This window comes from Bombina bombina, chromosome 12 (assembly GCF_027579735.1).
Source record: "Bombina bombina isolate aBomBom1 chromosome 12, aBomBom1.pri, whole genome shotgun sequence".
NCBI lineage: Eukaryota > Metazoa > Chordata > Amphibia > Anura > Bombinatoridae > Bombina > Bombina bombina.
Window position 1 is genome coordinate 51,301,694 of NC_069510.1, and position 13,866 is coordinate 51,315,559.

Consider the following 13,866-nt stretch of genomic DNA (forward strand, 5'->3'; position numbering starts at 1 on the left):
TCTAATTTACTCCTATTATCAATTTTCTTCGTTCTCTTGCTATTTTTATTTGAAAAAGGCATCTTTTTTTTTTTTTTTTTTTTTTTTTTTTTTTTTTGGTTCAGTACTCTGGACAGCATTTTTTTATTGGTGGATGAATTTATGCACCAATCGGCAAGAACAACCCAGGTTGTTCACCAAAAATGGGCCGGCATCTAAACTTACATTCTAGCATTTTAAATAAAGATACCAAGAGAATGAAGAAAATGTAATAATAGGAGTAAATTAGAAAGTTTCTTAAAATTTTATGCTCTATCTGAATCACAAAAGAAAAAAATTGGGTTCAGTGTCCCTTTAGGGAAAAAAAAATATTTTTACAGTATACTGTCGCTTCAGCATTGTTTATATATATATAGCCACTTACATTGTAGTAGTTTTGCCAGCTCCATTATGACCCAAGAAGGAAACAACTTGGTTCTCGTGCAGATTAAGACTTAGTTTGTTGAGTGCCAGCTTTTTCCCGGTCTTGTAGATTTTGGTGAGTTTGTCAATGCACACAACTAGCGGTAAGTGGCTGGGCTCCTCCTCTATTCCTCGCGTTTCCTCTAGGTTGCAAAATAATAAATACAAATTAAACATGAAGAATAAAGCATGCAATTTTCCCCCAAAAAAACTTTCCAGTTTTCTTCCATTGTTAATTTTACTTTGTTCTCTTGGTATCTTTTGATGAAGAACATACCCGTAGGCTTGGCAGCATGCACGTGTCTTGAGCCCTATATAGCAGCAGTGTTTGCAACAATGTTTGTAAAAATATTATACATTATTGAAAACATTGCTGTCATGTAATGCTCAAGACACATGTATGCTGCTAAGCCTATTAAATTGTTGAACTCGTTACCTAAGGAGGTAGTGAATGCCAATACCTTAGATAAATATAAAAATGGTTTAGATACATTTCTGTCTAGAAACAGAATTCAGGGATATGATCGTTTGTGTTAAAGGTTTGGTTTCTAATTGTATTAATGTAAGTTCAATTGGCAGGTTCTTTATTTTAAATCAGGTAGGATCTGTATAGTTTGAACTTGATGGACTTCAGTATTTTTGCAACCTAATCTACTATGTTACTATGTTTTTATCTTGGTTTACTGTGAAAATATCAGGGTGAAATCATATTTATCATTTTTAACACCTCCTACGCTTTTTAGTTGTTTGTTTAGTTGTTATAGTCTGATAGAAGCCTTTGTCTGTAAAAGAGCTAGGAGGCCCCAGCTCCTACTGAGCATATGCAAGAGTTTAGAGATCATATACATATATGAGCTTGTGATTGGCTGACAACTGTCACATGATACAGAAGACAGGGAAATTCAAGGAAACATTGAAATGTGTTCTATGAAGAGCATTAAAGGGACAGTAAAGTTTAGACATTAATGATTTAGACAGAGCATACAATTTTAAACAACTTTACAATTTACTTTTATTATTTAATTTGCTTCCTTCTCCTGTTATGCTTAGCTAAAAGATTTATCTAGGAAAGTTCAGGAGCAGCAAAGAACCTAGGTTCTAGCTGCTGATTGGTGGCTGTATATATACGCACCGATTGTCATTGGCTCACCCATGTGTTTAGTTATAAACCAATAGTGCATTGATGCTCCTTCAACAAATGATACCAAGAGAATGAAGCAAATTTGATAACAGAAGTAAACTGGAAAGTTGTTTCAAATTGTGTGTTCTACCTAAATAATGAAAGAATACATTTTTGGGGTTTCATGTCCCTTTAATAATAATAATAATAATAATAATAATAATAATACAATACATGAATGTATAACAAATTCTTTAGATGGATGCTTGAAATGTAGATTAGATTTTGAGATAGAAACCCTCTAAAGCCACCAAACTATTAACACTATTCCCGTAAGAAATATCACAGTTGCAAACCAAAACACAATCATTTTGGGGCACTATTAAAGGGACATGAAACACCAAATTTTTCTTTCATGATTTAGATAGAGCATGCAATTTTAAACAACTTTCTAATTTACTTCTATTATTTAATTTGCTTCATTCTCTTGATATACTTTGCTGAAAAGCATATCTAGATAGGCTCAGTAGCTTATGATTGGTGGCTGCACATAGATGCCTCGTGTGATTGGCTCACCCATGTGCATGGCTGTTTCTTCAACAAAGGATATATAAAGAATGAAGCAAATTAGATAATAGAAGTAAATTTAAATTTTGTTTAAAATTGTATTCTCTACCTGAATCATGAAAGAAAAAATGTGGGTTTAGTGTCCTTTTCAGTTTAAGGTATTAGTACATAGTATTTATGGTTATCCATATAGGGGTTAGCATAAATTGTTGAAGGAGAAGCAAGGACTACCCTGCCGACCTCCAACAGCAAACAGCCACCACAACTCTTAGTCAAGAGGATTACGTGGACACAGCATGCCCCAATCCTTGCTTGCAGGGAAACTACCCATTAAAGGATAACAACTTAATTTTCTTCAGAGAACCATCTTTGCACACCTCCTAGATACACAAAGGCAAAGAATGACTGGGGGTTTGTGGGAAGTGGCAGGGTTCTTAAAGCTTTGCTGGGGTGTTCTTTGCCTCCTCCTGGTGGCCAGGAGTTGAATTCCCGCTAGTAATTAGAATGGATTTATGGACTCTCTATGCCATTTGAAAGAAATGAGACACTGAGTAGAACCTTTGATGTGTGGCAACTTTATTCATAGAACAGAGAATATTTATGTATAGCATACAAGATTGAGAACAGGATTATTAAATCTGCTTTATTTTGATTTATGTTTGTGTGAATAAGCTGATGTATTGATGTGCACTTCTCTATATTTGGAGTTGAGATATACATTTGCATTTGGTGCAAAATAACATTTCCTATAGCAAAGTTGCAAAACATAAAAATGACAAATAGTGTCCACAATTTTTGCCCCCACTGTATATATAGATAGGATAGACAGGCACAACATTTTGGTGCACACCTGTGATTGAAATTGTAATTTGACAGTAAATTTTAGTATACAATAAGGAATTTAATATAACAAGGTCTTCTGAATGAATACTGTGTATTAATACGCCCCAGACTGATTATATTAAAGTTTGACCCATATTATATTGACCATACTACATTCATATTATTAGCAGCACAAAGTACTAACCCATACGGCGACTTTCCATGGCGCAAGCTTGATCTTCTTCCATGATGCTCAGACGGGCAGGGCGAGACCAAGGCCAGGACCATTCCCAGGTTTCTATGCGTCCGCTGCCCAACCAATAGGATTTCTGCAAGGGAAAGTACCAGGGTCGGGGAAGACCATACATCCCTGATATAAAAAAAATACATAAGAGATGACTTTAGTAGTATATATATATATATATATATATATATATATATATATATATATATATATATATATACATATACATCTATATATATATATAAAATATATACATAAATAAAACACCAGGATTCAAATTTTTCTACATTATTTAAAATAAGGAAGGTCAGGTGTAGATCATTTTAGCTACATTAGACAAAATATAAATGGAAATTAAGCTCCATATGCACATACCCTTTATGAAAATATGAAACATATGTATACATATATTTTAATGTATTTATATGTACATTTATGTCTGTAAATACATATATACATTAATACATATGTACATATATATATATTTATATATAAACACACACACATATATATATACACACACATACATATATATATACACACATATATATACACATACATACATACATATATATATACACACATATATATATATATATATATATATATATATATATATATATATATATATATATATATATATATATATATATAGAGAGAGAGAGAGAGAGAGAGAGACACACATACATATATATATGTAAACACACACACACACGTTTAGATTTGTATGTGTATGTATCTCTATGTTAAAGTCCTTTGGCTTTTTTTGTAACACCTGAGATCTCATATGTTTGAGCCCTTACAACTTTTTTGCAAGATTTTTGTGAATAATTTTTATTAGTGTTATTATGAGTGTAACTGTAATTTGTAACGTATTTTTGATGTGTTTTGGGCAACTTTTTAATTTCAGAAAACAGTTAACCACAGCTCTGAGGTTGCGGAAAGGATTTTCGCGTAAATCAAAATTGTGCTAGCGATATTGCAATTTCGCTCAACTTGTAATATCAGTGCAATGAAAATGGCTCGCATAAAGGCGATTGCGCTAGCGCAAAACCGTTTGCGTCTCGTTTGTAATCTAGCCCTAAGTATTGGCTTTGTGTATTTTAGAAGGATATATTTAAAGCAAAGATTAGCTTGAGTATAATATGCAGATGTGTGTGCATTTTTTAAATTATATTAATTACTTGACTAGTGAAAAAAATAAATAAGTGTTTGGTTTCAATGTCTGTAAATTTATCGGCAATGCCATGTTGTAACCTAGCATTCCTTAACATCATTTTATTTGCTGAGCCAATCAGGGACACATATAAAGGGGTCACTATAGTGTGCAACAAGTAAATGTGTAATATAGTAGTGTTAAATCTGGAGTCTTCACTTCATCTTTTAACATGAATTGGAAAGCTCACAAATTTCAGAATTTAATTATAGAAAAATTGGGAAATAAATTATGAAAATATAGTGCTTTTTTTTTTCAAATAATTAAACATTTTATAATACAATCTCAAAACATGTTAAAGGACCAGTAAACACAGCAGATTTGCATAATCAACAAATGCAAGATAATACAATAGCATTTACTCTGAATTTCAAATGAGCAGTAGATTCTTTTTTAACACATTTCAAAAGTTATGTATATTTCCACTCCCCCTGTACCATGTGATAGCAATCAGCCAATCACAAATGCATATACGTATAGTCCTGAGTTCTTGCACATGCTCAGTAGGAGCTGGTGACTCAAAAAAAGTGTAAATATAAAAGACTGTGCACATTTTTTTTAATGGAAGTAAATTGGAAAGTTTGTTTAAAATTACATGCTGTATCTGAATCATGAAAATTTAATAAAACCTGAGTGTCCCTTTAAGTGTCTTTAGGTGAAATTTGAAAAAAGTGTAGATTCCATGACTAGGTATTTATAGCCAGCAATGGCTTTGTGTGATATTATTTGTAATATAATTACTGGATATTTTTATAGCTTACTGCTAACAGATACAGCACACATAATATAACATTATTGCAGTACACAGTCATTTATTTATACTGCGTTTTGCTTTAAACACATATTAAAATGTTCCTTGCTCTTTCAGGGAGTTAATTCTGTTATCTAATTTTCTGTAAACTAGAGTTTTCCTCTTGTCTCTTAAAGGGACAGTTTACCCTAATTTTTTTCTCTCCTTTAATTTGTTACCAATGATGCATTGTATCTGCTAGTGTGTATTAAATTGTTTACAAATAGCTCATTTAGCTTTATATTGGTATTTGAAATACCCGATTTTGCCTATGGTATCCCTACCTATACTGAACATTTATATACTTAAGTATAGGCTATAGAAAAGTTGTGTAAACATAGCCAGATGAAGAAAAAACATCATAACATAAAACAATACTGTATACTCATTTGATAATATTAAGATTAAAAAAATATTGCAAAATTGTGTTTAATTGATAATTTACTTGAATAGGTTGAATTGGAGATCTCCTAAATAGGGATAAAGGTCGTCTATACTTCTCAATATAACTTTTTTTTTTTACATTTTGAATAACACAGCCAGGGAAGACATTTTTTAAAAATGTTTAAATTTATTTTGAATGACCTTCTTTCAGAAAAATGTTTAAAAGGGACATTAAACCCAACATTTTTCTTTCAGGATTTAAATAGAAAATACAATTTAAACAACATTTCAATTTACTTCTATTAACTAATTTGCTTATTATTATTAATTATTATTATTAATTCTTTAGATATCCTATGTTGAAGAAATAGTAATGCACAAGGGTGGAGCCAATCACAGGAGGCATCTATGTGCAGCCACCAATCAGCAGCTACTGCGCCTATCTAGATATGCTTTTCAGTAAAGGATATCAAGAGAATGAAGCAAATTAGATAATAGAATAAATTAGAAAGTTGTTTTAAAATGGCATGCTCTTTCTAAATCATTAAAGAAAAGAATGTGGGTTTCATGTCCCTTTAACTATAATATCCCTTTAAACATTCAGTTTTCAGATTTGTACATAACATCCTCCTTCACAGATTCTAGGGAGGGTTGCTATCTCACAACTATTTTGCTATATTTTGAAGTAGACCTGGCTGATTTCCTTCTTCCTCGTAGCTCCATCTTGTACAATATGAAACCTGAGCTGACCCTGACAGTCCATTGAAAAACATAGGGTTTTCCTTCAAAACCCTGCTATCTAAATATTTGTACTTTTTTATATGATTTTTTTGTTTGTTTGAGTGGCTTAGTGATTGAAATGAGTTCTATAACATTTGACAATCTGGTAAAAAACGTCTTATAAAGCATTAGCTCTCTTCATTTGTCAATAATTAACGCTTGATTTGCATGTAAGCAAGTGAGATTTTAAGGACAGAAAGGTCAATATTGAAAAAATGCAGAGGTTCATTTCCATCTGAAATAAAAGCATTTTAGCGAATATTATCCATTAACAAATTGCGTCTAGTAAAAGTTATTATTATTTCAGTGGAATACGCACATATTCTGTGTGTGACTAGAGGGTTTGGATTCAAATACTGTGCCTACTCAGAGAACTGGTGGTGGCTGTGTAATGTGTGTCATGGAAGTCACTGACTCTCTGAGAAGATTTGATATTTTAATTCTGGTGCACAGGGCACTCACACACAAACACTATAGGGTCCGATGGAGCTTGATGCCCCTGTTTCTACGCTCTGAGGCTGCGGACAATCAATCCGGCTGATCCTATACGATTGGGCTGATTGACAGCGAATCTGCAGGGGGCGGGATTGCACAAGCAGATTACAAGAACTGCTTGTGCAATGATAAATGCCGACAGCACATGCTGTCGGCATTTATCTGATGTGCGGCGGACATGGTACGCTACATTGTATCACGTCCGTCCGCACTTTAATAAATCGGCCACCAATATTCCAAAATTCATCAAGTAGCCATGACATCTCTATAGACAAACATTGGTAGTATATTTGGTCATACTAAAGAGCTAAGTAAATTTAAATGTGGCACTGTCATTGGATGCCACCTTTGCCACAAGTCAGTTTGTGAAAATTCTGCCCAACTAGATCTGACTTTATCAAATGTAAATGCTATTATTGTAAAGTGGAAGTGTCTAAGAGCAACAAAAGACCCATTATGAAATAGGAGACCATGCCAAAAACACAGAACGGGGCCGACAAGTGGTGACGCGCGTAAAAATCTGCTGCGTCACTTACTGCAGAGCAGACTTCCAAACTGCCTCTGGAAGCAACATCAGCACAAAGCAGTTTTACACAAGCCTCAGATCAGCATGTTCAATGCCAAATGTCTGTTGAAGGGTGTAAAGCAGAAGCGTATTCTCTGGAGTGATGAATCATGATTCACTATCTGCAGTCTGACGGAAGAATCTGGGTGTGACAGATGCAAGGAGAACGCCACCTACCAGAAGGTTTGGTAGAGGAGGTATAATGGTTTGGTGCTGGGCCACTTAGTTCCAGTGAAGGGGTCATCTTAATACTAAAGGATACAAAGACTTTTTAGACAAGTTGGTGCTTACAGCATTGTGGCAACAGTTTTGTGAAGGCCCTTTCCTATTCCAGAATGACTGTGCCCCAGTGCACAAAGTGAGGTCCATGAGGACATGGTTTACTGAGTTTGGTGTGGAGGAACCTGAGTAGCCTGCGTAGAGCCAAGACCTCAGCCCCATTGAACACCTTTGGGATAGTTGTCCTGACCTCACAAATATTCTTTTGGCTAAATAGGCACAAATTCCCCCAGACACAGCCAAATGCTCTTCTGCAAAGGGGTGGGCTCCATATTTATGCCAATGGTTTTGGAATGTGATATCCAACAAGATCATATAGGTGTGATGGTCAGGTGTCCACATACTTTTGGCCAAAAAAACAGTAATAACTTTTACTTGAAGCATTTTTGTTAATGGAAGTATAATGCAATAATAGTTCTATTCAAAACTGAAATGCAACCAAGCACATTTAAATGTTGAGGTTTGTATCCCTTTACTCTCCAGCAACAATTGTGTACCTGGATGAACAGCCTCAATGTACCAGGTCAGGATTCCATACACCACAGCATCTATAACCAACATCATCATGGACAACATGAGATTAAAGTCATCTCCTTCACCGGGGACTGGCTGAGCGTGCGCCACTGGATCCCGACACCAGCCACCTCGTACAGAGCAAAGTAACTTTGAGCCAAGACCAAAGGCTGTTGTAGACATAAGTGACTGCAAGGTGATAGAAGACAAAATAAAGTCAGTTAAAAAGACAGTGGGAGACAGCAACAGAAAATAGCTATTTTGTTCATGTAAAATAAACTTTTGACTGTCAAGTAATTCGATTTTGGATCTCCATGTGTGCTGAAGAGGAAATAAAATGGCGCAGAATGTCGGGGGCTGTGCTGCGTCAAAAAAAGACTGTTTAAGCCTTTGTTAAAGAGAAATTAAACCCAAATTTCTCTTTCATGATTCAGATAGAGCAGGCAATTTTAAGCAACTTCTAATTTACTCCTTTTATTATTTTTTCTTCATTCTCTAGTATCTTTATTTGAAAAAGCAGGAATGTGTGCCAGCCCACTTTTAGTTTAGCACCATGGGTAGCACTTGATGATTGGTTGCTACATTTAGCCATCAATCAGCAAGCGCTACCCAGGTGCTGAATCAAAAATGGGCCGGCTGCTAAGCTCACATTCCTGCTTTTCAAATAAAGATACCAAGAGAACGAAGAAAAAAATTATAATAGGAGTAAATTAGAAGTTGCTTAAAACTACATGCTCTATCTGAATCATGAAAGAAACAATTTTGGTTTCATATCCTTTTAATGCTGATGTTGGTGCCCGCATGCGTACAGTGACTATCTCTGGGCTGACAAATACAATTGGTAAGAATTCTCTGTGCTTTGTGCATGGAGCAAACCTAAATATCAGCCATCATGCACTGGGTGCTCACAAACAGCACCAGTAATTACATGTCACATTGTAAAGTGTTATATATTTTCCGTAAGTTGAATATAATGCTTATTTAGGTACAAATTGTACTGAAAAAATATATTTGATTAGATTTTTTCTACCAGCATGATTAAGGGCATATGTTTAACCCTTTGAGTGCTAAGCACTTTCCCAACTGGGTGCTAATATTTTTTAAGGTTTTTTTTTTTTTTTTTGAAAAAAAATGTTTTTAACTTTTTTTTTTTTACAGACCCCAAGACTTACACTGTTGGAAAGGTTACCTTTCCAACAGTGGGTCTTGGGGGTCTGTAGCTGCTTAAATGCCTGAGATACAGGCTTCTAAGCAGCATGCCCCCTCCTTCTATACTTAACATTGTTAAGTAAAAATAAAGTTGCGTGGTGACTTCATCACGTCATTGTGCGTGACGTCACCGCGCATCACGTGAAGCCCCGGGCGATGCCTGTCACTCTACAGGCACGATCGCCGGGGTAGGAGCGGTTAGGAGCCCCCAGATCGCACTCAAAGGGTTAAAAAACAAAATTTGAAGCCACAAACTAGCTTATTATTTTAACAATTAGGTAAATGATTTTTTTTTTAAATATGTGCATAAAATTGTCACCTAGTCTCAGAAACTATAACTAGATACTCTACATAAGGTACATTTGCTTCTGATTTATTTACTGCTTAAAGGGACAGTAAAGTAAAAAAAATACACATTCAAGGGATAAGAAGCCCAATTTTTTTTTATTTGTGATTCAGACAGAACATAACATTATTTAAAAAAATTCAATTTTCTTCTATTATCAAATTTGCTTGTCCCTATGATATTCTGTGCTGAAATATATCTAGGTAGGCATCTGGAGCACTACATAGCAGGAAAATAGTGCTGCAATCTAGTGCTCTTGCAAATGAATAACAGTCTTGCAAAACTGCTGCCATATAGTGTTCCAGAAATGGACAGGCTCCTAAGCATATATCCCTGCTTTTCAACTAATTATACTAAAAGAACAAAGAACAATTGATAATAGAAGTAAATTAGAAAGTTGTTTAAAATTGCATGCTCTATCAGATGATCTGAATCATAAAAGAAAACTTTTGTGTTTCATATCCCTTTCATAATTCAAAAAGAAGATGAACTTTAAAACCACTTTCCAATTTACTTATACCATGTAATTTGCTTCCTTTGTTGAAAAGCATACTTAGGTAGGCTCAGGAACAGGGAATGCACTACTGAGGGCTCTTCAACAAATGATACCAAGAGAATTAAGCAAATTTGATAACAGAAGTAAATTGGAAGTCATTTAAAAATGGTATGTTCTGCCTGAATCATAAGAGACATTTTTTGGGGTCCCTTTTATAACTAGTGTCTTGTCTTGCAGTTATAATCCACTGTATTATTATAAACACACAGTAATATGAGAGTTTGTGAGAGGTTTACATGGATCAGTGTAATTCTCACTATTAATCTCATCACAAGTTGTTCATTGCATATATAAATTTAAGTATTATTAGGGCCACTGGAAAAAATGTGTCAGAAAGTAATTTGTTCACACTCACAGCTATGCACTTCTCAAAGGCAGTGATCTTATCGTGAGCCACTTCCTCTCTGATTGCCACATACATATAGGGCACATAGCTCAGGAAGTAGATGATTCCGCCACATGCAGATGCCAACTTTGCTTTGGAGTAGAGAACTGACACCAGGAAGCTAAAGGAGGATAAAGAAATGAGAGAAATGAAACTGATAAAATTCAATGTGGGGAGTATACGAATCAGTGCTAGGTTTGTCTTTAACAAGGTAACCAATTAGAAGGGGCTGCTAAAGGTTTGTGAACTTGTACAGAAACTGTACATTGGTGATAACATCACAGGCTACACACTAATTAACCTGTACCTAGGAGAACCATTGATGCAAATGTGATTCTGACATGAATGTAATGTGCAAAAATATCAGACCAACCCTCACCATGGGTAGCACTCACTCAATTTGTTAAAAAAGGGGCCGGAACCTGAGAGAGCTGCTTTGAAATTGACAGTCCAACAGGCAAGAGCGAATGTGCAAGGCAGCATTAGACACTGCTAAAAAATTTTTGAAGCACATACAAATCAAATTACACTGTGTTCAGCATACTTCAACTTGCATTTGCTTCTAGTTTTGCATACATATCTTTTTCTATCAGTGCAATAAGTACATAGTGTATTTTGAGACAAACTTGGCATCTTATATTTTGCAAGATAAAATAATGAGACTTGTAGTTGTAACATACTTAGAGAATACCACAACACCTGTAAGAAAACTTCAGGCACATCCAAGAACTGCCCCTGTTCATTCCCCTCACCAAGGCTGCAAAACTAATTTTACAATAGAAAAATTAAGAACACATATATATATATGTATTTTGAAACTCCATAATATACAATTTTTTACTGCAATTATTTCTACTCTCATATTTTTTCATGTAGTTTCTATATTCAGATTTCACACCAGAGCTGAACTAAGATATATACACTCACCTGCCACTTTATTAGTTACACCTGTTCAATTGCTTGATAAAACAAATTGCTAATCAGCCAATCACCATGGCAGCAACTTAATGCATTTAGGCATCTAGACGTGGTGGTGACGATTTGCTGAAGTTCAACCAAGTATCAGAATAGGGAAGAAAGGGCGATTTAAGTGACTTTGAAACGTGGCATGGTTGTTGGTGCCAGACGGGTTTACAGAGAATGGTCCAAAAAAGAGAAAATAGCCAGTAAACGGCAGTTGTGTGACGAAAATGACAATAGAAGTTTGGAAAAACCGTTGCCTGGTATGATTGAGTCTCGATTTTAGCTGCAACATCAGATGGTAGGGTCAGAATTTTGGCGTAAACAAACATGAGAGCATGGATCCATCCTGCCTTGTATAAATGATTCAGGCGGGTGGTGGTGGTGTAATGGTGTGGGGGGATATTTTCTTTGCACACTTTGGGCTCTTAGTACCAATTGAGCGATTGTTTAAATGCCACAGCTACCTGAGTATTTGCTTGCTGACCATGTCCATCCTTTATGACTACAGAGCACCATGTCACAAAGCTCAAATCATCTCAAACTGGTTTCTTGAACATGACAATAAGCTCACTGTACTCCAATGGCCTCCACAGTCACCAGATCTCAATCCAATAGAGCCACCATTGGGATTTGTGGAATGGGAGGATTCGCATCATGGATGTGCAGCTGACAAATCTGCAGCAACTCTTGTGATGCTATCATGTCAATATGGACCAAAAATGTCTGAGGAATGTTTCCAACACCTTGCTGAAATCTATGCCACAAAGCAATTAGTGTAGTTATGAAGGCAAAAGTGGATCCAACCTGGTACTAGCAAGGTGTACCTAATAAATTGACTGGTGAGTGTATTGTATGTATATTATATTATTATTATATAGATAATATATATTATATATATATATATATATATATACACATCATACATACATACGGCATATAGTAGTATATATATATATATATAATATAAAAGATAGGAGGCAGCACCTCACTGGTCTTTCCAAAGTGTACTTTAATTGAACGTCTGAGAGCATTCCTCAGACGTGTGTCCCCCCGAAACGTCACTCTGTTCAATTAAAGTACACTTTGGAAAGACAGTGAGTGCCGCCTCCTATCTATTATATTTTAACCGTGGCACCCTGGCAGTTGCTAATGTGGGTGAGAGTGCTCTTTTTATGGAAATATATATATATATTATATATATATAATATATATTATATAATAAATCCTTCCTCAGCCACTATACTCACCAGAAACATAATTGTTGCCACTGCATAAATAGACAGGAAAAGCCAGATAATGAAAACGTTGCTATGCATCAGGACCTGGCCATACTTCAATATGCCGGTTAGAGCTGTAACCGGAGATCGAGAGTTGGACAACCCAGTGATAAACCAGGCCCACCCAGTGTACAGCGTTGTTCAGGCCCATCATCTTCATAACCTAGGGAATACAGAACCATTTATGGACAAAAACTCAGCAGATTAGAAAAGCAAATACACTATGTATTACTAAGGTGTTGTGGCAAGCTGGGAATGGATAAGAACTAACCCTAGAGGATATCAGTTCCACATGTGTAAACAAGTATATTGCTAAAATAGCGCTGCGGAATCTGTTGGCGCTCTACAATAACCGATAATAATAAAATGCATATAAACTGAAGTATGCTGCATGCCCCTTTAAAGGAAAACGAAAACCAAAATTTGGTCTTTCATGATTCAAATAGAGCATAGAATTGTAAACAACTTTCCAATTTACCTCTATCTCATTTCTTGTTGTTTTGGTACCCTTTCTGGAAAAGCCTACCTAGGCAGGCTCAGGAGCTATGAGACTAGCTAGCTAGAGTTGGTGGCTACACATATTTTGCATCTTGTGATTATCTTACTGATGTGCTCAGCTCGCTCCTAATAGTGCATTGCTGCTCCCTTCAAGAAAAGATACACAAAAGAAATGAATGCAAATTGATAATAGGGTTAAAATTGGAAAGTTGTTTAACAACTGTATGCTCCCATCTGAATCAGGAAAAAAATGGCTTTATCATGTCCCTTTAAGATTAAAATCAAATCTCAACAGTTCATTTTTAATAGATTCTCTTACATTGTGGATACGGTCTAAAAGGGTTACCAATAACCCAACTGCTATTAAAGCTGAGGTCGCTCGTTATCTGTTCTCTATATTTACATCCCAATTGTCT

The 13,866-nt window shown here is 35.3% G+C and overlaps 1 protein-coding gene across 1 annotated transcript in view; it reads right to left on the reverse strand.

Moving 5' to 3' along the window:
• The window catches only part of ABCA2 (ATP binding cassette subfamily A member 2), a 312,411-nt gene that overhangs the window by 84,289 nt on the left and 214,256 nt on the right, over positions 1–13,866 (reverse strand). Inside the window, 7 exon segments of the mRNA XM_053695443.1 lie at positions 404–584; positions 3,156–3,320; positions 8,201–8,302; positions 8,305–8,365; positions 8,367–8,405; positions 10,683–10,833; positions 13,034–13,115. Coding sequence (XP_053551418.1) covers positions 404–584; positions 3,156–3,320; positions 8,201–8,302; positions 8,305–8,365; positions 8,367–8,405; positions 10,683–10,833; positions 13,034–13,115 — 781 coding nt within the window.